Source organism: Chiroxiphia lanceolata, chromosome 12, assembly GCF_009829145.1.
Source record: "Chiroxiphia lanceolata isolate bChiLan1 chromosome 12, bChiLan1.pri, whole genome shotgun sequence".
Lineage (NCBI taxonomy): Eukaryota > Metazoa > Chordata > Aves > Passeriformes > Pipridae > Chiroxiphia > Chiroxiphia lanceolata.
This window is the reverse complement of record NC_045648.1, coordinates 14,837,209-14,863,716: the sequence shown is the minus strand read 5'-3', so window position 1 is coordinate 14,863,716 and position 26,508 is coordinate 14,837,209. Positions and strand designations below refer to the sequence as shown.

Here is a 26,508-nt window from a genome sequence, read left to right as displayed (position 1 = left end):
CTGGGGGAAAAGAGGAGAAAAACCCAGTAACAAAAGTGTTAATGGACTGTGACACACAGAAGGTAAAGCTGCATGACTGGATGACCTTTATGGCCTTAAACTCCATAACTTGGAGCCTGTCACTGATACTGCTGGTATAGTCCTGAGCTGTGTTTTTAGCACACTTGATATGAATCATGTGTATTTTTAAAAAATGAAATTAAAAAATCCCCAAACACAAGAGTCATTCTAAATACAATTCCTTTCTCTATCTTGAAAAGGAAAATGCAAGCAAACTGGTGTGTAATACTGAATATCCATACATTTAAGCCATACCTTTAGCTTCTCAATTACCAGAAAATTGCAGCTTACTAAGCAACTGCTGCAGAGTGGAGCTACAGTCTGTTAAATATTTAAGTACCCAGAAAGAATCCTTTCCTGAAAGTTGTTCCATGGCTATAAAACACATCAGTTTTAATTTTCCATAGTAAGAAGTAGTTGTGCAACAGATTCCTCTCATTTTTTACTGCAGGCACTTGAGATTTTAAAAAAGTAGATTAAAACAGTAGATTAAAAGTTATCAGTAACTCAGCTCTACAGCAGTGGTCTGTGAAAAAGAAAATCCCGTTGTAGTGAGGTGCAGAGATGCAGAGTTCAGTACCAGTTAACTCTTGAATCACTTGTGATGCCTGGTTGCTTCTGTGGTGCTCATACAGTGGTCCTTCAGGAAAGAAGCACTTGCAGTGGAAAAAAGGTTAACAGACTGTGTGTGAAGTTGTGTTTTCTGGTTTAAAATTTCTGTTTAAAATCTGCAGCACAGCAGATCTGCACTTAGGAGATTGCACATCAGTGTATCTACAGAACACAGCCTGCCTTCACCTCACCCTCGGGGTTCTCAAAGCAGACTTCCTGGTAGGACTCCATCATCCATGGATGAGCAGGAACTTGGAAGCATTGTCTTATTTTTCTTCTGCTTGGGATAGATACAGACTGGATTTGAATAGATAGATACAGCCTGGATTTCAAACCTGGGAGCTGTGAGGTGCTTTGCCTGGTCAACAGGCACACAAAGATGGGAGCAGAGCCTGTGTCTTTTTTGTGATCCCTGATATTGTTTTGTTGATTCAAACAAAAGGATGTTGCAATTTAAAGCATATGGTTATTCTGTAGTACTTTTTTCCTTAGTATTTGTGAATATCTTTATTAAATGTACTTAATGATGGGTCTCCATAACACATTCTTCTGTGTTTGAGATCTAAAAAAGAAAAGGTCTTTTCTTCAACTTGTGTGGCTCTTCACAAACTGCCCACATTGCTGGTATGAGATGGTGAAAACCACTATGACCCAGTAAATACACTGTGATACCAAGTCTCCAGTGATAACTGTTGGCTGTTTTCCCACACTCCATTTATTTAGATTAGCAAGCCAGTGAACACAGGAAGAGGAAAGCAGCAGGCACAGGTAGGCTTCTTATCCATTTCTGCCTGAGGAAATATCTTCATATGAAACTGTCTGACGAAGCCAAAAAACCAGGTTCCATACATGGATGTACTCCTTCATATAATTCTTCCATAAATAATTAATCTCCCCAGGCTTCCAGGAGTCATGGAATAACTATAAAATGAAGGTGCTGTTACATCATCATTAATTTCCATTTTCCTAATGATGAAAGTCTGTAGCTGCAGATGGTGATTAGTTTATTATATCTGATAAACATTGTATGAAATTTAGATTAGTTAAGAATAGCATGTAACCACGTAGACTGATGGTTTTGTAATCTTTCTCCTGATTCATTAGAGCCTTGCTGGTGGTTTTGTCTTTTTTAAATACACTATCAAATGTATTCCTGAAAACATTTTCAAAGGTTGTTTCCCTGCAGGTGTGATAGGTACAGATATTTCAGTGAAGTTAATACATGAATCCGGCCTTTTCCTTCATTCAGTAGGATCCATTCAGCCTTGTTGTGATTCTGTAGATCTGCAGAACTCAGACCCCAGGGTTTCAGCAGGATGTCACTCCCTTGTGTGGGACATCCCCTTTGCTATTCTCTCTTTTGCTCATATTTTCTCCTTCCACTCCCTTAGTGTAGAAATCAGTTTTAAGTATCGTGCTCCTTGATGAGACCTCCTTTCAGGAATGCTTTAGGATCATCAACCCTGCGTGAAAGAGAGACAGGAAGAGAAGGAGCGGGGAAAGGGAGGAGCTCAGCCGAGGTGTGCCGTGCGTGCAGCAGGAGGAGGCAGCAGAAGCCGTTCAGCCCCTTCAGTCATTCGCAGGATCTCCCCAGGAGACCTGCAAGTGAATTCATTTCGTTTCTGCCCAGCAAATATAAAATTCTGATCAGGCCACATACTTTCTTCTTCCTATTCTCCACAGAATGAGCATGAACAGACATTATGAGCCAACTTTTGCCTTTTTCCAGGTGGCTCCAGTAGTTTTAATCTTTGCACGTACTCAGAACCAAGTTGGACAGGGAGTTGCCTTTTTATACAAAGAGGTGGATCCAAACTCCATTGGACTCAGTGGGATTCTTCAGCATTAGTGGCTTTAGGAAATTTAATCTCGAGCCCATAATCAATTTTATAACCCTACTGCAGTTTAAGTTCTGCCTTTTGCCCTCTAATCCTTTTACCATTCCTCACCTTTGAATTATCCTCCCTCTCCAAAGTGGGTCTGTCAGTTGAGTCACTGTACATTTTGTTTAAGCTGCTTGCAAAATTTTTAATTAGAATAGTTTAAGAACTGAATCCCTCCAAAGATTTTCCCTTGCCTTGCTTTTTATTTTTATCTGTTATTTAGGATTATGCAATTTTCCAGGGAAATACCCTTTTGGAAGACAGAATGAGGTTGGCAGCACAAGCTTCATAGTGGGTTTAGGGAACATTTTCTAAAAAATAAATTTCAAAAAGTCTCAAGATAATACTACTTTTATGCTTCTTGCAGTACTAATCAGGGGTTTGAAAGAAGGTAATTATTTTGTCTTGAAAGTTCCTGTGATGATACTGTGATACTGCAAATATGAAAAAATGATGGTTTTTAATGGACAAATGCATATGTATAGAGCTATGCTCAGTCAATATATAAGCTATAAAATGAATGCATTTTTAGAATTGTATTTACAAATTTACAGAGCAGTAACTAATACTGGTTCTTCAAGGAAATGAACACATGTTCTAATTTATTTCCTCGTGCCCAGAATAATAATGGTTTTAAATAAACTAAAAACCTGAATCTTCACCCCACTTCTTCTGTTCCTAAGTGCAGGCCACTTCCAGGCTTAAGACATTTCCTGTCAAGGTACTTTTAAACTGGCATATTTGATATGTCCTATACATACCCTATACCCTTCTTTTGCAATTGCCTGGAAAGCTTCAGAAGCAGAACTTTTCAGAAAACCTAAATGAGTTGAAGTCCATAGATAGATACCATGTTTTCACTGAGTTTTGGAATAAATTCTGAATTATTTAATGAACCCTAAGGATGGGAATTGGTGATAAACTGCAAGCATTGAGTGCTTACAATCTGATAAATTTGAACTTGAAAAGACATAAATTTTGGAAGGGGGAGAGTTTTGCATGTGATGAATTTCACATTTCTACTGGTTATAAAATCCAGATATTACTGTGCAGTAAACACTGCAGGCATGGATACACAAGGAATATGGTAGAAGTTTGTAGAACATACAAAGCTTGTTCAGGATCATGTAAACAGCTTTTCTAAACTGCAGAATTATGGGAAGAGATTTGTGTCTCAGAAATGTTAATTTTATTTTTCTTACATAAGCAAAATAGTAACAATGGTAGATTTTACTTTTCCAGGTCACATAGATACCATTCAACCAAGCCTATAATAGCCAGAACAGACAACTGTCACTAAGACAGCAGTGAAGCAAACAGGGCTGTAGACAGGGTAATAGTGGCTTTTTTTAAGACCTGTCAACCTCACAAGCTAAATTCACTGTCTTGGTGATTTGCGATGATTATTGGAGTGGCAGGGAGGGCTGGATGGGGACAAGGATTTTCATAATAAGCCACCCCCCCAGGAAGATTGTTTCTCTTATCTGCTGGTATCACTCAGTCTTAATGTTTGAGATCCTGTGGTTCAGTTTTTATCAAGGATCTATAAAGCATCTTGATCCTGCTCCACAGCTCTTTTACAGCTCAGGTTTCACCATTATTTTTAGTAGAGGACCCTGATGCTTCCTTGGCAAGCACAAGGCTCAGTGTAATGACAGGACTCAGATAAGCCGTAAGAAAATTCCTGCAACAATAAAATAAGGAATAGGACGACTCTGGAAGCAGATTGGGTCATACTGTACTGTTCAGTCTGTCCTTTAATTTGAAATCCATGTAACTTCCCAGCCTGTCTTTTAATTTCCTTAATACCACTGGCTCCAGGCATGTCTCGTTATGTGCTCACTGTTTGGTTGTGCAGTTCTTTTCTGAGCTGAAAGCTGACTATGCTGTTTCAGAAGCTTCTGCACTAGGAGTGCTTCACAGATGTGTCCCTCCAACAGGGACTGCTGGCAGCTGTTATTCATAAAAATGGATAATGCAGCTGCATTTTAAGCAGAGTAGTAAAGTAATAGTTAATGTCCAAATAAAATTTGTATGCGTATAATAACAACTTTTTCTGTACTACAGATAATTCATATATTGACAAAACCCCCATCTATTCTATATGTTTTAAGCGTTTTCCTGATGCTAATATTTCACATGCACAGGTCACAGACATTTTCTGGCTAATAACACTGTACTTGTGCCATATTGTTCCACCCTTGTGATATTTCCTTTGCACGAAGGGAGTGCTTTCCACATGAAAATGATACAATCCCGACATTTTTTAATTCACAGTCTGTATTTTTACTCTGAGGTATCTCCAAATACCTCCAGTTTGCTTCCTTTCCCGATTAAAACAGCTGGTTTCCCCAATATTTTTATAACTGAGTAGATTTCTGGCACCCAGTCAGTAATCAAGTATTACACTGTATCTCTTCTCTGGTAGCAGGAGCACTCCTACTCGCTCTGCCTGTAAACAATGTGCTGAGAGTTACAAGAGCCTTTTATATAAAGTCAAACCCCATCCCTCTCTATTTCATGATGGTATAGACACTCTGTTTTTATCAGTACACTAGTATATTTTATTGGGCTGTTCTCATCAGAGATTAAAAGTGTTTTCCCAGAGAGAAAGCAGGAGGTTTGATAGCCCAGCAGCTGCCCTTTCAAATATAGATGCCAGTGACTCACCCAGGAAATACGAGGAGCTAATGAATCCCACCAGGAACCATTGGTAGGTTCCTCACAAAGCCATGTGTAAGTACAAGCCCTGTTATGCCACACAGGGTTATCAATTGCTGTGAAGCCACAGGAGGAAGAGCAGGTACACCAGGGTGGAGGATGAATCGCTGTCACCTACAAAAAGAGCTTGTCTGTGCTCACTGCAGGGCTGCAAAGAGGGACAGGATGTGTTTCTTCCCCAAACACAAGCACTGAAAATAATTGATTACAAACTAACAGCAAGTATTGCTCAGGCTTGTGGTGCTTTTAGCCCCTAAGCACATCCACACCTTCCTTGGCACTGACTCACTGTCCCTGCAGCACCAGAGGTTTGTCAGTTCACCTTGTAAGTTAGACTTATTTTCAGTAAAATAAGAAAGAATAGATTATTTAATGAGTATTAAGCACAGTCGTGTGGGCAATCATTGAAACAAATAATGCAAATAAAACCCAAAAAGACTTCCGGGTAGTTCCAGGGATTTTTTTTTCCCCCGAAAATGTTGTTCTGGTTTTCATGGGGCAATCCTGTCATCCCACAAGCTCAGTTGTAACTATTCAGCAATTTGTGATCTTTAGGGTTGTTGGCTGAACATTTTTGCAGATACAATTCCTTAGGAGGTTGCATATCTGTTTCTGGAAACTAATTTTCAGATCTTTATTGTATTCCATTGTCTTTCTCCCATTCTCCTTCCTACTGAGACAAACTCGTGGAAACCTATTGAGATCTAAAAATCCATCATGTGCTCTTGAAAATTTGACCCATATTGGACACCAGTTTTGTTAAACTTGTGGTCTTCACAGTATTCTGAACTTTTGATGGAAACCATTTAAAACTTACATGGATGTAGTACTTAAAAACTGCAGACATTGTACAGGGCACTGCTCCTGCTCTCTCTCTAAGGGCAAGCTGCCCACTGCAGTCAGTTCTTCTCATACTTCTTATTTCTGAGGTTTTCTTCCCTGTAGAGTTTTGCTTTTACTGAAGTTCTGCCTGGTTTTTTCATGCTCCTTGCAGACTATTGGCTTGTAACAAATGGCAGAGTGACTCACAGTGCCTGCAGACCAGCATCTCCACACTCACACATCCTCGGCAGCTTCTGACTCAGCAAGAGCTCGTGCTCTGCTCTGTCACAGAACAGCAGACTGAGTCCTCTGCAGTGTGGGAATTGAAAATTTACTGCCTCACAGTTTCCTTTGAACTGCTTTTGTGTTGAAAAATACATCTTGCTTCACGAGCTCCTTTGAGTACATGTATTTTTCTAGCTTTGGTCTGCTCTCACGTGTCTTGGGTTCCAGCTATTCTGTGATTTCATCATTTAGACTAAAGGATAGTTTAAAACTAAAAAAGTCCCAGAATAATAATTATGCTTTGGGCTACAATCTATTGCATTCGCTCATGCTACCAAAGTTAAGCAAATCTTAGAGCACAGGTATGTGTCAGGTAAATGAAAGAGGAGTGATTTTGTTGAAGTGTTTTATTTTTTGTCAAGTGAATGGGAAAATCAATGCTGCTGACTGGAGAAAAGCACAGGAGTACCTGTAACCTCATGATTCTCCCTAACACAGATCATTTTTCCAAATCAATTATGCAGTTCATGGCATTATGGAGAGACTGTTGAAGTTTCTATATTAACTCTGTTCAAGAGAAAACATTCACCACCCTCACTGGAGGAGAAGGACAGGTACAAAAATTGTCAGTAATGAAAGCTCTTGGACTCAACACACTGAATTGTTACTGGAAAATCGGGACATGAAAAATACCATGTCTGATATCCCAAAGAAATGGTGAATAAATGTCTGAGCCTAAATGGCCTAAATTAGGTGTCTGTATGAAAATAGACAAATACCAGTTTTATGCAAAAAGTTCTGACATTGTTTATCTTGGAGAAACCATCTTTCTGTTGCTGTTATTACTATGCCTGCTGTGCAAAGACATGATACCACTATTCTTGGGGCCTTTGCAGCAAGAGACAGAAGAGTTTGAACTTGCAGAAGTTGCAAAACGGAGGTGTGTAATTTATATAAAGTTGGGCTAAATCTGTCATTTACTCTGATATAGGGTAAAATCATAAAGCCAATGCCTGGAGACTCAAATCTCAGAATTTGTACTGTGCAGGTTTTATTGCTCCAGGTAGACAGGATATTTTCCAGTCCACTAGGGAAAGTGCATGAGAGAATAAATGGGCTTTTATTATTGTAGTTAAGAGGCATGAATCCAGTCTATCAGAATTGAAGTTGGACACTTCAGATGGCTGCAGTGCCATTCATTACAGGCTGGCTTCTGTTGGGTGCAGGGAGCACTCCATTAAATGATTGCAAATGAACACTGAGGTGTTTAAAAGGCAGACTTTAGTGTGCTCAGGGTAAAAGCTGTGCTGGCTGCAGGAGTTTTCACTTATCCCTCATTCGACCCACACAGATTGCTGCAAAATTTCAGCAAGAAGGGAGTCGCAACCCCACTCCATTATCAGCTGGCACACTGAAAGCCTGGCATAGGACTGCAGCTGAAACCTACTGGAAAATTATGAATTCCAGTATGTTTTTAGCAACAGAAACCATGCTGGTTTTGAGCTAACAGATACATATCTTCTGCGTAGATTTTTCAGGATATTTTGCAAATGTTTATTTACATCTTTCTTTCAACCCTGTCTCCCTGAAGAAGCAGATTTTATACGTATATGTAGAAATAGGGCAGTGAGCAGTTCTCTGAGTTAGATAAAGGGAATGAGGGTACTTCAGGCTGTGACTGGCTCTAGACCTGTGCCCATGTGTGGGCACACATGGAGTGGAGGGCAGAGCAGGTGTCACAAATGAGGCTTGGCATGGGTGTGCTAGGACTGAAGTGAGGCCATTTGTGCCTGCTCTGTCCCCAGTCAGGGTGGACCTGCCCCCTCTCAGCCCCCGCCTGGCACAAACAGCACAGACTGTTGCTCAGCTGCTGGTGGTCACAGAGGCTCTCTGGTGGCTTTCTGGGCTTTGGGGGGCAGGTGTGGTACTGATGCCACATGACACAGCTCTCTGTTGATGGTGATATCAAATCTGCCTCCCCTCATTCTCTGCCAATCCCTCATATGCCCTTTTTATCTCTTACAGTTTATTTTAAAAGGTACAATACTTTGGCCTCTTGTCCTTTTTTCTGGTCTCTTCACTGCCAGATACTCTCAATTATAAACAACATGGATAGTGTGCATCATTAAGCAATGTTACCACTCTGTTAACTGCAGGCAGGATAATGAATGTTAACCTTGACTGCAGAGAAAGGTGCAGCAGTTTAACTTCAGTAGGTTTTAAAAGTGGTTAGTGAAGAAAACTACAACTGCTGTCCTTATCATTAACCTGGTTGCAGCTTAGTCCAGTTTAAGACAGTGACTGATAGTCTTAAGAAAAGACTAGGTGGGCTGGGTATTGCAACCCATAACTCCCAAGTCTCTTACATTACTACCTTGCCAAAAGAAATAAATATCTTACCAGCTGAGCTAAGCACTAACTGGTTAAACCAGCATATACTGATATCCACATACGGAGCACCGGGAAAACTCCCTTGCCGTGCCCCACCGTGGGAGTGGTGAGCCTGCTTTGCCTCCATTGCACTGCTGCCATCTGTGAGGGCTCCCTGCACTCTGACAGGTTTATGTGCACTGCAGGGGGGGTGTGAGCAGTCCTGTGAAGCACCTTCCTTCTGGGGCACAGCGTGGCACAACAACGTCAAGCTTTCTGACGACAGTCCCTCCTGAGTCAGGGGTTAAACTCACGTGGGATTTCTGAATGTCAGGTCTGTACCATCTCTTCTGATCAAAACAGGGGGCTAATTAGGTTTCACTTGGCCAGAATTTGGAAGAAGGACAGGGAGCAATGAATGTGCTGTGTCAGAAAAAGCAGCCTCAAACCGGAATTCTTTTATGGGAAGAAAAGTTCTTACGGAAATGTTTCACAGCTGTGTGCAGTCCTGTTGTCTGAGGGATGTTGTGCATATATCTTGCACTGGAATGCAGATTTCTTTTCTTAAGCCTAAAGCCAAATGAACATAAATACTTAATATCTGGCTTATTCTTATTCATTTGCATGCCTACCATGAACCAGACTAATACATAAATGATAACTGTGAGGTTTGTTGGACTGAATATGGTCCTGATCCCAGAATTCTGGACTCAGTAGAAAGATTTCTCTGCCTTACACAGGCACTGAGACATTCGGTTATATCCAGAATTGTTCAGTTGCCTCTTTGGGTGTTATTCTCATGTACTCATATTCTAAAGTAGCATTATATTATATCACAGCTGTTACATTTCTGCTGTGTTTTGCATTTGTTGGTGTTTTTTTTAAGGTGAAAATACGTAGATAGTTCAAATTATTTTGAAGTTTAAAGTACTGTTCCTGTATAGCCTCGTTACAGGGACAAGTCACTGCAGCTCTGAAAGCCCCATGATTTATTAGTGATACCTTTACAATATCTGTGCAGTGAGGGTATAGATAAGACACTGATTTGAAGTTCAGACTTGAATAAATTCATGTTCTGTGAATAAATTGCAGTTTTGAATGTGTTCACTGGGGTGTGAGAGATTGTTGTTTATTCTGTCTCTATGCCATCATCTGCAAATTGCTTAATAGTATAAATAAATGTTACATAAATCTTAAAGGGTTTTTTTAAGAAGCAAAAGCAAAAAATAATAGTGGAAGGCTTTAATTTGTGGTTGTTGTCCTGTTGAGTTCCTGTTTGATTATCTGCAATGTGCAGATTCTGTTCAAGCCCTGTAACATTTGCTGATATTTCAATATGAGGTTAGGCTAAGAAATGACTATGATTGTTCTTGCTGGATTAAAACTGGATGGCTGATAGTGTTAATCTCTACAAGACCCAGTGCTTTGATGGACTTTACCACCCTCAGGGCATTGGATCTGCTCGTGAGGATGCTCCTAAAGCATAGCAGCCTTCAGTCTGCATATGAACCATGCAGATGCCCCAGAGCAGTGGCAGACAGTGATCCCCAGTAACAAGGGCTTCCAAGATGCAGTGTGTGTGATGGCAGGGCTACAGACAGTGCCAGGAAACTGCCTGGGGTTTGTTAAGCTAAGCCTGTTTGACCATGTTGAAGTCTAACACTAAGTCTGACACTTGTCCTGCTTCTCAGCACTTGAGGAGAGAAGGCAGGGCTTGTTGGCAGAGTGAGCAGCACGAGCCTCTTGAATAGCTGACATTGTGACCCATGGCAGCTCCGATCCAAAGACAGGCTGGATTTCAGAATCACAGAATGAATTAGGTTGGAAAAGACCTCTGAGATCATTGAGTCCCCCCTGACCGAACAGCACCTTGTCTACTAGGCCATGGCAGTAAGTGCCACATCCAGTCTCTTCTTAAATACCTCCAGGGACAGTGACTCTACCTCCTCCCTGGGCAGCCCATTCCAGTGCCCAGTCACTCTCTCTGTAAGAACTTCAGTAACAGCTTCATGAGTGTAGGACTTGGTGTGCTGGCCTTGACCAAACTGCTCTTCATCAGCTGTTCCTTACAACCTTAGGGAAGCATGAGGAGAAAAAAGTCTTGGGTTCAACAACCTTGATTCTTTACTTCTGGCAGATGCTCATGTGCTAGAGCTGGGAAGCTGTCTCAGCATGGGGGCAGTAAAACTCATCTGTCTGCAAAAAACTGCACTGACATGGTTTTTTTTTCATCTGAGGGGTATTCTGCTCATTAGATATTTTTTTCATCAGTAGCCAACCAACAAACTTTGCAGCTGGCAAAACCAACAATTTATTCAGCTGCTATGAATTTGTTTTTTCTCTCTTGTTTCTCTCCTCTGTATTAAACTTCAAAAAGTAAATTAATACTGGCATTGAGGCCAGTCCAAAATTTCCATGGTATTACAGACCTACCCAGTTAACTTTGATCGCTTATGTAAGACTGCAGTAATACATGTTTGGTGTGGGACTGGTTTGCTGGGAGGATATGAATGTGGTTTTAATTACCAAAGAACTTTGTCGTCTCAGATTGAAATAGCCAAAGACATTTTTCTTTCTTTTATGGCTATTCGTGTTTTCTACCACTTGAGTTTGTTTCCATCTTAGCAAAATGAGAAAGAATCAAAAGTCTCTTGATCTAAATCTTTTATTCGTACTGGACTGAAAAGGTATTGAGTTGCTTATATGACAATCAGTACCTGACAGATGTAACATCTCTTTCTAATGCCCTTTGTGCAATGTTTCTTAATGTAAAAAGTAGTATAACAAAAGGAAAGAAAATCTGGGGCTTTGGTTTACCTTCTTTTCTTGTTAAAGAAGGTGAGGAGATGAAATGTCACAGGTGAACTGAGACTACATCTTGCAGCTAGATACTGTAAAGAGAATTTAAAGAAACCTTTTAAAAAAAGTCTTACATAGTATTATCAATTCCTATATAAAATAATTTAATATTTTAAGTACTGTTTAAATAATTTATCTGTATTTAAAACTAACTTTTTAAATTTTATGTTTGGAACTTTTTTGGCATTAACACTTAAATAAAATTTTTAAAATATTAAAAATTCTTTTAAATATTCAATACAATTCAATATAAAAACAGAAAAAGCAATATACATTGTTCACACACAGTATTGTACATGATAGCTGAGCTCTAGAGTGAGCTTTTGAATTTGTCAGGCAAGCCACAGCTTAGTTGTGGTGAACCACTTGCTTACCCTCTGGACTCTTAAGATTATAACAGATCCTTCCCATCAATATGTAGTCTTTAATATTATATACACATACTGTATACAGAATTTAATTTCCATCTCTATGCCCGAATTGTAAATAAATATTTTTTCACAGCGTTTAGATCAAAATATTGTTTCGCATACACAAATATATTTGACACACACAGTTTGACAAGAAACATACCCATTTTGCTCAGCTCAGTTACGGGGGAATGGGACTCACAGGTGCAAAAGAACATAATGGAGGAGTTGTCACTGTTGTATTCAAAATGTGTAATAAACTTACTACCAAATGTTTACAGGTTGTGTTAACAGCAGGAAAATGAGGATCCCCTTGTTCCCTTGGTGCATTTCCATGAATCCTGCCAGCCATGAAGGCAGTGGAGGAGGCAGAGTGCTGGTGTCTCAGCTCCTGTCTCACACCTCTGGGGTTCTCTGACCGTGCCACAAACTCCGTGTTACAGACTTTGGCAGGACTTCACTGAAGGCCGAGCACCAGGCTTCAGTTTTTAAGCCCAGGTGTGTGTGTCACTGATAATGGAGTTTACTGTCAAATTGTAACTTGCTTTCTCCATCCTCCTGTATTTAGCAAGAAGACTTCTACAGATACTGTAGGTGGATTTGAGTGCAAAGAGAGGGACTCTCATGCTTCCTACATTACATGTATCATGATTGCATTAATTGTGTCCCATTGTGCAAGACAGTCCTCAAAAGTCTTCATTTCTTCCTAGAAAATTATTCTCCAAGAGGACCCCAAAACTTTACAAAGACTAAATGGAACACTCTACGTAGCTACTTAGGGATACTTGCAGAGAGGAAAACTGCCAATGCAAATCAACATTCCCACCAGGAATCCCAGCCTAGGAACATTACTCAGGGGAGCAGCACGTGCCACATGATATGTGTAGTTATTCACAAGTGAACAAAACTCACATTTCAGATTTTGGACTCAAAGTTTCATAGGACTCATTCCTATGCAATCTACAAACTAGAAACTACTTGCAGGAATTATTACATGGTTTATTCTTAATCCTTGTTCCTGAAAACATAACTCCTTTATAGGTCATTCTGAGACATGGTTTCAGGATGAGCTTTCAAGAAGGTGTTGAATGTTTTGCTCGTGTCTTTGCAGTGTAAGATTCTAATGCACCTTCAGGAGGACAGAATTCACAAACTGTGAGAGATATCCTGCCTTCCTTTCACTTCTCCTGCCCTATCTCAGACAGGAAGGTGCTGGCACAAGGTGTTCACTCAGGTGATGGATGGTACCTGTGGTGACTTTAGGCTTGGTTTACATGAAATTTGATTCTCCTGCTTTCAGGGGAGCAGACTCTGAAAAGGAAATCATTACCTAGGGAGAATAAGCATTTCAGTCACTTTATTTTAATCCATCTTAGAAGGTAAAGTGAGGCCTTGAGTTTATTTCACAGTAAAAACATGGTACAACAGGCCTCTGTTCGTGTCTCTGAAGACCTCAGCCAAAAAATGGGGATTTTGCAGGATAAAACAAGCAGCCAGTGCTAAAGTAATCCTCCCCCACATCTTTTACCACTTACATCACTGGTTGGGAATACTGGTGTGCCAGCAAAGGATTAATTCTCAGCTATTTTGTACACACAAAGTTTCAAGTCCTGGTATTCTCAGCTCAGTCCTTTTCATTAAGACATCAAAGTCACATGAACTGTTAGTTTTGCCTTTGCAAAAGCCTGTCCAGGCTCAGGAGAATTTGTATTTAAGTCTTAACCTTTCTGTGGATGTATATGCTATGTATATATAAATGTATATTTATACATTTCATAGTTTGTATCAGACCTGAAAAACTTTATTATTCATTAGTACTCATCTGATGATAAACTGAGCAGAAAAGGTGCAGTTTTCTTGTAAAGACAATGTTATGGTGACTCAACAGAAGGAGTTCTATAGAAGGCTAAGCACACAGCAGATCAAACATTCAATTTTTAAATGAAAACATTGATCTCAGGATTTAATGGCTTCTTTGCTTTTGAGTCCTCACTTATGCTTAAGCCTGTACAAGACACTGAGTTGGTTTTCCCACACTGAAGTCTGGTTAGCAGTAAAGAGACAAGTGTGGGGGTTGTTGGGTTTTTTTAAACAAGTGATGATACAGGCATCCTCAATCAATCATTTTCTTTTTGGTAGTTGAAAAGGTCATCAGTTGGAAGAATGCCTTTCTGGGGAGAAGGAAGAAGTAGCAAACACTGCACAAATTACTGTGAAGCCTGTTTAAGAATTCAGGCCATATTTCTAGGTCAGATCCAGAAAGATATGGAAGGACATGTTATATGGTGTGTCCCCTCAACTTTCAGGTTCTTGATTCAGAATTCTGAAAGTCATTTCTGCTCTATTCAAAGTGCATGGAGGGAGGTACAGGCTGACTGGCTGTGAGTGAGCTGGAGAGCTACACATGACAGCTCAGTAAGAAGCAGTAACCAAAAAGCCAACTATTTCTCCCTTTTCTCTCTGCTGTTTGAGCATCCATGTGGATTTAATCCCCTCCTAAACATCAGTGTTTACAATCACTCATTCTAATAGTTCAGATGGACCATGTTATCCTTTATAACAAAATTTGGAAGAAGTGACATTTCTGGCATTGTCTATCTCTTATTTTGTAATGGCCAGTTCAAACGTGTGTGAGAGACTGTGGTGCAACACTCTGTCATTCTGAAGGGACTCGCAGCCACTGCATTTTCCACAAAAGAGTGCTCAAAGGAGCTGTGCCCAGGCAGCCTAGAGAGAAATCCTTAGCTTCCCTTCCAAAATGGTGCTACTCTTCCAAAAGGAACTCAGGACCAGAGAGGGGGGCAAAAGAAAGCAGACAATGAGAAGCAGTACACTCATTAGAAACAAGCAATCAGAAACCCCACGTTCTTATTTGCTACATACCATTCAGAGAAGCAAGTTCTAGTTAGGAGTTAAGCAAAATCTTTAGACACAGCCTCTACAAAGTTTGGTGCTGACATTAAAATACCAATTGTACAAATGATGGTGAAGACTGAAAAGGCCATCAAGCAGAGCCGATCCACTACAGAGGCTGCAAACTTCCACTCATTGCAAATGGCTTCCTCTTCATCCTGGTCTCTGAACCGGTTTGCAATGTACCTCACCTCTTCCAAAATCTTAGCCAGATCTGGGTCACCTTCAGAGGGGTGGCCACTGTGCAGCAGGTTTTCTTCATCTGTTGGTGAGCAGGTCATCCTCCCACAGATCACACCTGAATCGGTGGTAGGTGTGCAGTGAACCCCCTCCAGCCCCCTGAAGCCAATGTAGAGCATGTTGCCATTGCTGGCTTGCTGCCCGCTCACAGTGTTCATCTCCACGCTGGACAGGCTGCAGCGCCGCTGTTTGTGCTGGCAGGCAGGACGCACCTTCTCCTCCCCTGGTCTTTTCATCCTCAGAAACCAAGCACACCAGTTCAGAAGGATGATCCTCGTCTGAAAGAAAAGTTTGAGAATAAACATCTCTTCACACAGCCACTGTCTTTGGGTGCTGTTGGTGTTGGTGCAGCCCGGGGGACTGTCTGGTCTATGGTCTCTGCTTATTCTGAACAGGAGTTCTAGAAAATGGGGACAGTTTTCCTGCTGATTAATTTGCCAATCACTGAGGTTGCTTGATTGCCAGCTTGCAGTGCTGTTGATTGCCTCACACTGACTAGGAGCACTAGGACTTCCCCTTCCTCTGATGGGAGTCTCCATAGTCTCCAAATAGTGTTAATTTTTCCTGGCATTTGAACAGTGGTACAGGAATCTTTTCCACCTTCACTAGAAACCATGGGTTCAACCAAACAAAACACTTACTGAAGAAGGATTACTTTGTAATAGTCTTAATAGCACTACTTTGAATTGTAGTTAGTAAGTTTACAATTCTTTTACTTGTGTTTGTGCTCTAATATTAAATTCTCAGGCCATTACTGCTTGGAAGGGGCTGCTAAAACAGATTCTATACTGGACTGGACCACCCAGCTTCACAATGGTTTGGCTCTGTTTCCACATTGCGTTCATGACAGTTGATTGCAGATTTTAGAAAACAGATCTTGATATAATATGGAGAAAAGATAGAAAAATTACTTTGATTTAAAAAATACTTTTCAGACTTAATCAGTGCGTGTTATTCTATTGTTTTCCACATTGCCTTAATCCAGCCTTACCAAAAGTGCAGGCAAGCCAGAGACTGTTCCAGTTCTGATGAAAGCTTCTATAATTTATTTCAATCAGATTTTAAGGGCTCATTCCAGCATTTCTTTTCCAGAGCACTAATGAAATATTATTGTCTTGTATAACATGCAAATTTTACACTATAATTATATTTGGTCCATTTATTCTGACTGTGGATTGCCACTCAGAGTAGATTTTATATCCAGACAAGCATCCTAACCAGAGACAGATCTTTCCTTGTTACTCTCTTTACACTATCAAGGTTCACCAAGAAGGATAATATTCGTTAACTGTGAGCCTGATCCAAAATCCAGTTTGTTGGTCTCCAGCTTCTCAACACGACAGCTCACTGTTCAACCTCAAGTACTCTGTTTTCTGAGGACATTTGGCTCAGTTCTAAATATTTCTTCCCTTTCAGCCATCAAACATGAGTCTAAAGAGATACATCTTTTATTCTCTTCACTGAAATTTATTTTAAAGTCACTACTCCAAAATAGGCCAGGGAATATCTCATTATCTCTTATCCTCAGGGCACTGCTGTATGCACATTCTTTCTGGCTAGTAAGGATAATAACAACTCATTGTTCTAGAGAGAAAAAAGGAGAAAGGTCTCTCCATCTGCAGAAATGCCTGATGCTGCTGTGAGCTGGGGGAAGTCAGAAGAGGGGACAATTGGCTGATGATTCTCAGCAGTGTGTAGTAAACCAATATGAGCATAATGTTCTCTGTAAAAACAACCCCTCATAAAAGTACATTGTAAAGAAAGTCTTATGTGCTTATAAATATGCTTTAATTCTTCTTTGCACTTCATAGATGTTCTTGAACTGAGATTCAAAGATCAGGATTTTCAGAGCAAGTTTCACTTCCCCTTTAACAGCCATCTTTAACAAATGCTTTTTAGGATATGGATGTTTCTGTATGGACAGCAGCTACATATGTAGCAGTTGCACCTTGAGGGTAGTGTAGTTCATGCATTGATCATCTCCAGCAGCACCTTACTCTTTTCTTTTATCTGTTTCACTTCAGATGTCTGGAGCTTATTTGAAAATCCCCTTCATTTATATACATAGTTTTAGCAAAATCCTGAGTTGCTTATAGCTGTTTTGAGGGATATTAGAAGCAAGTGGAGGTATATTCATTCTCTCTCTTGCACACACATTCTATAAGAAACCAACCACACAAAACATCTCATTTCTGGTGAAACCACTTTTCCAAACAAAATGTTTAGGAAGGATTTATATGTTTTTAACAGTAAGAAGCGATCACAGGCCCTCAGCTCTATGTCACATCCCTGACCTGGACATTTATGAAATGGACAGTGTAGGAAAATCAAACCTTACCCATTTAGGCATTTTTCCTCCATCTGGATCGTGGTGGTGGTATTGTAGAACAATAACAGTGACAACCACAGAAAGACCAACAATAATCATAGTGCTGGCAAAATACTGAGCTGCAAAATAAACAGATAATTACAACAACATACTTTGGCTGATATAGCTTTTGTAAGGCCTGTTTCTGTACACGCATACATAGTGTTTAGCTCTTTTCCCAGTGTAGTGATACACATGTTACTTTAGGTACTTTTGAAAGACTTCTCGACAGCAGAAGGATCAGTCATTATTTAGAGCCAATGTTTAGCAATTGTTTTTGTGGAACTGAGCACCTGCCTCTGCTAAACAACCTTGAAAAAAATTGTCTTCTAATTTTCTTTCACCTGTATTATAGAGACTGGCTAGTACTTCTTTTGAAAAGTTTCTCTTTTTGTTTGAACAATTACAAGGGGCAGATTCCATTATGTTTAGCTCTAATTGAGGTTAGGAATACAGAGCATAATCTGGTGAATTCTGTCAAAATTGCAACAAATCTTCCATGGAAAATTGACCCCCTTGTGCTTTTCCCAAATACACATAGGTTCTCTGCTTCATTCAGAGCAGAGAGCACCACCAGAGCCTCTCCTCAATTGGCAGCATTTTTCCTAATCCAGCTGCAGTGGGGCACTGTACAGGTGGGGATTTGCCTCCCTGCTGCCCTTTGGGCCCGTCACTGCACCCTGTGTGACCAAAACCCCGAGCGAATCCAAGCTCACCGATTAAGGGCACGGAGTCAGAGGTCGCTGGCATAATTTCAGCCACAAGCAGCATGAACACAGTGAGAGACAATAAAACTGTGATACCTGAAAGATAAACACGAGGTATGAAATTAGATCAGTAGCTTGGAACTACAGCAGAGAGAGAAACAAAATGAATCTGAAGGAGTGCTCTTTGCAAGATCTATCCCACTGTGCCCCTGCGCCAGCATGTTAGTGGTGCTCCTGTTCTTCTACCTCCAGCTCAAGGGAGCAGAGCTGCCAAAGTAGCACCAAAGCTTGCACAGACATGGATATTTTTAGATCCTTGTAACTGTTCAACTTTTCTGACCCTTTGCTAATTAGCTGAGGTAAATCAAAGCAATTCTTGTACCGTGTTTGCTTTAGAAACATGGTGTGATTTTGAGCGTTTGAGCATGTGACACTTAATTGTCATGGAAGCTACAGGTGGTGTAATGCATAAATTTCCTGAAAAGCAGATTTGCTCTCTTGGATAGACTTTGATATTATCTGATATCACCTGTTGGGTTCTGCAGGGAGCTGGGCCCAAGCACTCTTGACTGTTGATTTTTAGAGTTTAACTTCTGTTGCTCAGTGATGAGTTCCCATCTTTCTAGAACAAGGCTTAATTGTTTTCTCAGGACTAGTCTTACACAATCAGGAGTCATTGCCAGCTGGGAAAGATTTAGGAACAAAGAATTCATCTTAAAATATTGGGAGGGACTACTTGTTTAAGGAGGCTATTACCTGATGAGGGAGGCTACAACTTGATGAGGGAGGCCAGTACTCATTCTGGAGAAATATCAGTTTTGTTTCTACCTTTAAACAGCTTTGTCTACTTAGTAGAAGCCAGTGCATCTGAATTTTTGTATGGGACTAAAGGTTTCTTTACATATTTAACCTCTATCTTAAAGATCAAACACTCAAAATCAGATTTGTTTCACAAACCAATACTTCAGTTAAAATTTGCTGTAAAAAGTAAAATAGGAGCAGTCAGAATCAATCTTTCTGAGCAGGCACCGTAGGCTCTTACTACAACTCAGTATTAAAAGGAAATATTGAGAAGAATTCCATGTTAAAGTGTTCAAATGCATATTTGTAAACTTAAGCTTTATTTAATGAATCTGAGATTTTTGTTAAGCAAATAAATGTCAAAAAATAAGCCCCTGCTTCTTAAGGAAGGTAGCCAGGAATTGTTTGTGCTTCTGTTGGTTCACCATCAAACAGTAAAAATATAGCTCATGAGCCAGAACAGGACCCACAGGCTACTCCTCCTGCTTACTAAGACTGTTGAAAGAAATTTTTAAAAGAACAACTTCTTTTGGTTTAGTCATATTTACAATATCCTATTAATAACTTACCTAGTGAGATCTTTTCTCCTGAGTCTGCTGGAAGCAGGAAAACTAACAAAGCAAGTGCTGATATCAGTACACAAGGAATAAGGAGATTGAGTCCATAATAGAGAGTCCTACGTCTCATGGTTACTGTGAATGTTACATCTGGGTAGGGTTCTTTACAACACTCGTAAAAGCTCTCAGTCCTCTTCCCAGGAACTCCTGTGTAGGAGGAAAGAGGAAGAAAACCAGAAATTAATGTGAGTAAACTGTATATTATGTAGCAATTATTTTCTAAAAGGATAAATGTAGCTTTCGAAGTTTTACCACAGATAAAACTACTTCTTTAAGCTTAATTCCCAATTAAGTAATTTTTTCTCAGAGCATGAAGGAAAATCAGATAAAAGATACTTACAGAACTCAAGCAGCAAATTTGCCAACTATTTCTTTATGTTGATTTCCATCTCACAGTTTCAAATGCCACCAGCCAGGGCATTTATTAATTTAATTTCTGTCTTCATTTCACAATTGTTATTCCATCCATTTCAGCAGTGGGGACAAGGCTGCAAGTTCGCAGTGTAAATAAGAAATCAAGAGCTTACCTACTAAATCCCACTCCCCATTTGAAATGTAGCCAGATATATCTGCTTCCTGCATCTGTAAGTCCAGGGACCAGCCTCCGTAAGTCCAGGATCCAAACTTCAGGTTACATTTCTGCACATCAAATGGAAACCAGCGCACATCTATGTAGCAGGAGCTTTTGAATATGCCTAGATGGGATTTGAAACAAGAACTCTGAATTTAAATGCTTCTTCCACAGAATTTCATGTACATTTTTCAACCAGAACTTGTTCTACATCACGCCTTCTCTTTTTCATTTGTAAAGCGTATTTAACCTCAGTCATGTCTTGACATGTAAAGAGCAAAAGTCAGTCATGGAAAAGGGAAAGAACTGTACCATTAATGTATTGATGTTACAAACTATTTCTTAATCAATTTTTCCATTTTGGCACATAGTGGGAGAATATTTATAGAAGAGCTCGGATTTCTAGATCCTGTATTTCAGAAAGAAACGAAGCAGAATATGTAACCTGTTTCTATTTCTTTTACTGACTAAAGTAAGAAATCCTGAAATATAAGAAATCCTGAAATATTATTTGCTGTACTATTAGATTTCTAGGATCTTGATGTACTCAGGAAAGCTAGCTTCTTATTTTTCACTTGTTGAGTCAGGCCCTGTCCTTTAGCAGCTTTCAGAATTGAATTGAAAAGCCTCCACCAAATGGAATATCTTAAATCAAAAGAATAACAGGCAAATCCCTGAAATCCTCTTGGGATCTTAGGTGGAAAAACTAATTTGTCTGGAAAGCACTTGGCTCTACTGCTGTAGTTTCCAAAATTCAGATTCTGAGAAGAGTTAAATCTAATGATTATGCTAATTGAGTTGGGGAACAGAAGCAGTACTCCACTGATATATATCCAAAGTCAGTCATATATCAAATAAATGGCTACTTTCCTCTCAGAATAAAAATTGTGTTGATGAAACATCCAGTGAATCATTTCAAATAGAAATACATCCAAGGTATTACTAAGTATCTTACTGTAAAATCAACATATTAGTAAAAGAAACACTACATTAATTAAATAAATTTTTATTAAGAGGCATTACCATAGCTTTTTATAGTAAGGAATTTTATTTTTTATCTTCTTTTAATACTTCCAAACTTCTGAAATTGTGCATTATGACAAAATTATTTATATAATTGTAACAAAACATGTATCTTTGTGGTGGTTTTCCTGCAAAGATGTAACGATGTAACTCATAATGCACCTTAAATCTATCAGACGATGCTGGCCAGATAAATAAAATATCAGAGAATTGATGTCAAATTTGAAACCACACCATGCATAAATGGTCTGAGTTATCAACATCTGTGGCATGCAAACAGCCTACCTGGGGGCAGGTATTGGCAGTGTCCTGAAGAGTTGACTAAAACGTTGGTGTGAAAAGTCGCATCAAATCTTTCATCAGCACTAGAACAGGGAAGAAACAAAAGGGGTTATATGCTCCTTGACTGGCTGAAGAATATCTGAGATGAATCTGTGCTTCATAAAAGGATTATTTCACCCCAAAAGCTTGACAGCTTTTCTCCTGTCACCAGTTTTCTGTGGCCTCAGTGTAACTGCCCTGATACTGTTGGGTTTGTTCCTGATTATCAGCCGTTAGTGAAGGTGGAGCCGTCCCATTCCTGCTGCTCACCTGTCCCAGCAGACTCCCTACAGTGCCTTGGCTCCATTGATTTCCATTTGGAAAGTAAGCTCTTTTTAAAAACCTCTCAAGCACCTGTACAGGTAACTCTGTTCTCTTGCTGTCTACGTTACCAGCAGCTGATGAATACTGGGGAGATGGATCCTCCAGTGTCTGTGTCTTCCTACCTTTTTTGCCTGGGTGAACATCATTACTACCTGTCATACACAAGACTCCTTAATGCAGCTCCAGCCTTCTTTATCCACCTCAGAATCCAGAAACTGGGTTCAGAAAAAAAGGAAAAAGAGCTCCTATTAGAGGTGTCAGTGCAGTGGTGCTGGCCAGGACCACCCTGGTGTGCTGGTCTTACAAGTCTCTAGAAAAGAGTCATAATGTTACTTGGAGAATGCTCCAAATTATGAATTGGCAGCTACTGCCAAGGAATATCTCAACTACATCTGGCACAATGTCCTGGGAATTTACTAAGCATTAACATTTTAAGAATTTCTATACGGGAAACAAACTACTTTCAAATATTTAGATGACGAAATAATGACTCTTTCTTAGGAAAAGAAAGTAAGTTTGCTGACTTAACCCCAGAAACCTTTGGTAGAGATATTTAGATTACTTAGCATTGCAATGGACATATACCCATTATAGTATTGTGCCTTATTTCAGTTCCCATTTACTACTGGGGTTTTTTGCAGTAAGGGATTAGAGATTCTGATCTGTACATTCCTTAAATCTCAGGGTCTGGGTATTCAAGAGATTGTCAGAGTGACTGAAATAGGTGCCTGGATTAAACTGCACACAATGTGTTGGGAAGGGACCAGCAGGGAATGGTGTCAGGAACAGCACTGGCAGTGAAGGGCATCTCGGAATTGTTTCAGGAACTGCTGTGTTGAATCCACCTCTCATGGCTGCTGGCCCTCATTATGGACAAAGGCTCCTTTCTCAGGCTTTTATTTGAGCAGAGAATAAGCAAAATGAGACACCCAGGCTCCTGTACTTTGTTGTGCTGTTTGTAGGTTCCAAACAGCCACCTTGGGGGGTGGGTTGGCACACAAGGCAAATGCAGTGCCAGCCGTGCTGGGCAGGGCACAGGAGGGCACACAACACTCAGGGCCTGGTTCCTGCAGCAGTCTGGGCTTTCCTTGGTCTAAAATCCTGTGTCTCTCTAGGTTGACTGGAACATGATAAGTTGATGTCTCTTTGCCTATTAGTGGTTCAGTACCTCATAATTTTCTAATTACCTTTTAAGGTAATATTCGTCATTCTAGCAGAAAATAAAGTATATTAAAATCTGGGGGTTTTTCCCAGGAAGGGAAGACCTTTATTGAAATGTTCTTTTTTAAAAAGAGGACTTTAATATTTAATCTAGTCTGATGCAAATTTTATATCTCAGGAGCTAAAATAAAGCAATTGTTATTTTAGAGATTTTTAATTTGCATTTTATTTTCCTTCATGTATTTGAAGAAATTAGATTTAAAAAAAATATCTGGACTGGTCTGTGAAATACGCAGACAAGAAAAAGCTAAATCCATAATCGCCTATATGGAGTTGCACTTTTTCCTGTGGTGAGCAGAAGGCTCGCAAGTGCTGAAAATATTTGCAACTGTTTAATTTGAACTTTAAAGGCAAGCAGAAAAGTGTAAATATTGTGACTGTATCATGACTGGATTCTAGCACTTCGAGGGGCAAAGGCAGTTCAGCTCTGAGGCAGCTGAACCAGCGGGAGCCACTCCTTCAGCTCCACAGCTCGTGGCTGCACTCTCTGGCTTAATGTTGTAGTTTCTCTTCCAGTTGGAGCTCTAATTGTTTTCCCTCCACATCTTGGCTGCTTGCTTTCGTGATATTTGTAAGAAACTGGTACTGCAAAGATCTCTACTCATGGCACTGCCAAATCTGGTAGAAATGGAGTCAGGGGATACTGGGGAAGGGGGCAGCAAGATCATACACAAACACCTCCACTGGCAGAGGTGTGCACCCACACACGTGCTGAAGACTCATTTCCTCAGGAAACCAGACTGTAAGTCCTCCAGCAAGGTTCTATATTAGACAAGTAATTGCTTTGATTTGAAATTAATATGGGCTACATGATGGAACTCAAAGAGCCAAATTCAGGATGTAAAAACCTCCATGCTATACAGATTACTTGTAAAGCGGAAGGTAATGACTCCTAGACTAGATTCTCTCCTGTTCCTCTGGAGCAGAAGGCAGTTAAGCATCAGGGAGTTGCTTCTAAGACCTTGCTGCTGTTTCTGGTAACTGGCAAAAATATCATTTTTGAAGGAACACAAGTGATGAAGCAACTCAATTTTCATTGCCACATGACTTTGCCTTTCATAAGACACATTCTTAAAAGAATATCCAGTGGTACTCAGATTCAAACATGAAATTCTTTTTTCTGAAAAAGGAGGATATGTGTTTTTCTAAGTCATGTTTCTGATTGTTTTATGAAGTGCACTGCTTCAACTGGGAATGCACCAAGTGGCTGAGCCTGTGCTTGATGAGACTGTGGACTGAAATGTGATGACAGAAAACTATTTCTGCTACACTTCTTGTTCAGGGTATAATGACTTGAAAGCAGATATTGATTGCAGCACAGTGAGATGGCAAAGCTGTACCTAGCAGATAGAATCCCACTGGGACCTATCTGGAGAATCTCAGGTTTATAAAACTGGAAAAATGAAACTGTTAAAACAAGATGTAACTACCACAATTCTTGTTATTCCATGAAGTACCAAACACTATGTGGCCATTTGGAAAATAATTCTACCAGAAATGAGCACTTTTAATAAGCCTAGTAAAAAGTGGAAGAAAGCCATACATGACATTAACATAGTCAATCCTGGAATTTGTACACAGGCCAAGATTTTCTTCCCTCAGAAAAATTACAGATGAACTGGCCCTGCTCTCTTCACAATAGATTAGTTGCAAAATTTAATACAGCTGCCACAATTTCTCTTTACTGGGCTGCAGCAAGATGTGTAAGGATTCAAGACATAGTGAAACATGCATTCATTAAGATGGAAAGTGAATTTATAGTTCATTAATTTCTTTGTAACTGCAGATGCATGTCCCTAGTGAAGCATATAGCAATTGAAAGCATCTATCTCAAAATGGCATGTCACTATATGAGAGCATTGTAATATTCCCAATGTAATTTCATACAGGAATAAGAATTTGTTTTAAATAGCTTTGCTCTCTGGCTAAACTCTGAATAAGAATTTTGGATTAAATATGAGTTTGAAATAGAAACACTGTAGAATAACTAATTCATGACTGTGCCATAGTTAACAATCCCAGGATTTGAAAACCTATATTAACAGAAAAATTGTGGTTTCAGTTTTTCAGGTTATTGTCACCCTTCTCATTCTATAAAGCACTTCAGCTACAGGTAGTATGTATATATCAATATTACTAATTTCTAAAATACTACCCTTTCATTTTGGATATACTTAAATATTGTAGCCTAAATTCTTAGACACAGTGAATGTCTCCCTCAGGTTTGTGATTTATGTGAGGAAGAATATTGTCATACTCAGTCTTTTGGGAACCTCTAAACTGCTGTTGTAGAGTACCAATTTTATGGCATACACAGTGTGTTATTCAGCAGGAGAATGGAAATGCAGGTGTGATTTGTCAGATTCTCCCAGGAACACTGCCATTGATGGAATCAAGTTAGCTAGGGAAAACTGCTCAAGAAAACAAATTTGCATTGAAAGATACGTTAAACAAGATTAATGTTTCAAAAAAACCACCTGTCCTGGGTATCAGGCTGCTCCATTTTGTACACAGAACGTTTGAAAAGTTTTTTTAGGCTGGTTTATGGACAACTGAAGCACTCATTGCCATGCTTAAACCAGAACCAAGGAGTAAATCAGCCAGGCAGTTACCCTAAGGATGGTGAACTCTACTGGAGATCACCCCAAATCCTTTAGTGTCGGTTGTACCTCCAGGAGAAGCACTGCCAGGAGCACAGCAGGAATGCAGGCCCTGGAAAGAAGTCCCCAAGGGAATGACAAATGCTGCCACTGGGAGCTGTTATCCCATTCTTACAACTCAACAACACCTGTGACGGTGCCATTGCTCACAAAGGTGGTCACCAAAAGGGAGCACAAGTGCAGCTGACACACTGGGGGCAGCTGTTCTCTAAGTCTTGTTGCAACAAAAAGCAGCTCCTGAGGTGGGAAGGGGGAGTCACGTTGATACCACACAGCACAGGGTGTTCTTAGTGGACACATGGCAGAGAGACAGGGGGAAAAAAGCCATCAGGAAGACAAAAGGTTCATGTCACCTGCATAGGCAAAAACCCCCCAACGTGCCCTGGCTGCCACAGCAGAGCCAGTGCAACATGTACAGAGCAGATGGAAGTTCTTCCCAGTTCCTGGGGAACAGCACATGGGCCCCAACCACTGCAGAAAAAGGCACGTTATTGACAAGCAGGCAGCTCTCAGTGCTTCATCTTTAAACTAAATAAATTCCACAATGGGAACTGCCATGTAATGGTGCAGCCAAAGAACCTCTCAATGTCAGCCAAAGGTTCTGCAGTGGATTGATGGCAATCTGTGTGTCCCTGAAATAGGCCCAACTCAGAACAGTTTGAAGAGGACAGCAGCAAATCTCGTAGCTATTTTTATAGCAGGAAGAAAGAGTGACACCCCAACTGGACATGGAAAAATGCAAAGACCCTTATTGGCTTTACCTGTCCTGTCTATAGTGAA

General features: G+C 40.1%; 2 protein-coding genes across 4 annotated transcripts in view; one reads left to right on the top strand and one right to left on the bottom strand.

Moving 5' to 3' along the window:
* Nucleotides 1-26,508, top strand: part of MYO1E (myosin IE) — a 242,838-nt gene that overhangs the window by 71,475 nt on the left and 144,855 nt on the right. The window lies entirely within an intron of this gene.
* Nucleotides 11,345-26,508, bottom strand: part of CHRNA7 (cholinergic receptor nicotinic alpha 7 subunit) — a 40,421-nt gene continuing 25,257 nt past the window's right edge. Inside the window, exons 5-10 of the mRNA XM_032700492.1 lie at nt 21,488-21,567; nt 20,136-20,303; nt 19,561-19,755; nt 18,200-18,286; nt 17,454-17,563; nt 11,345-15,393 (exon numbers count right to left, since the gene is read on the bottom strand). Coding sequence (XP_032556383.1) covers nt 14,875-15,393; nt 17,454-17,563; nt 18,200-18,286; nt 19,561-19,755; nt 20,136-20,303; nt 21,488-21,567 — 1,159 coding nt within the window. The 3' untranslated portion in view covers nt 11,345-14,874. The remainder of the gene's footprint in view (nt 15,394-17,453; nt 17,564-18,199; nt 18,287-19,560; nt 19,756-20,135; nt 20,304-21,487; nt 21,568-26,508) is intronic.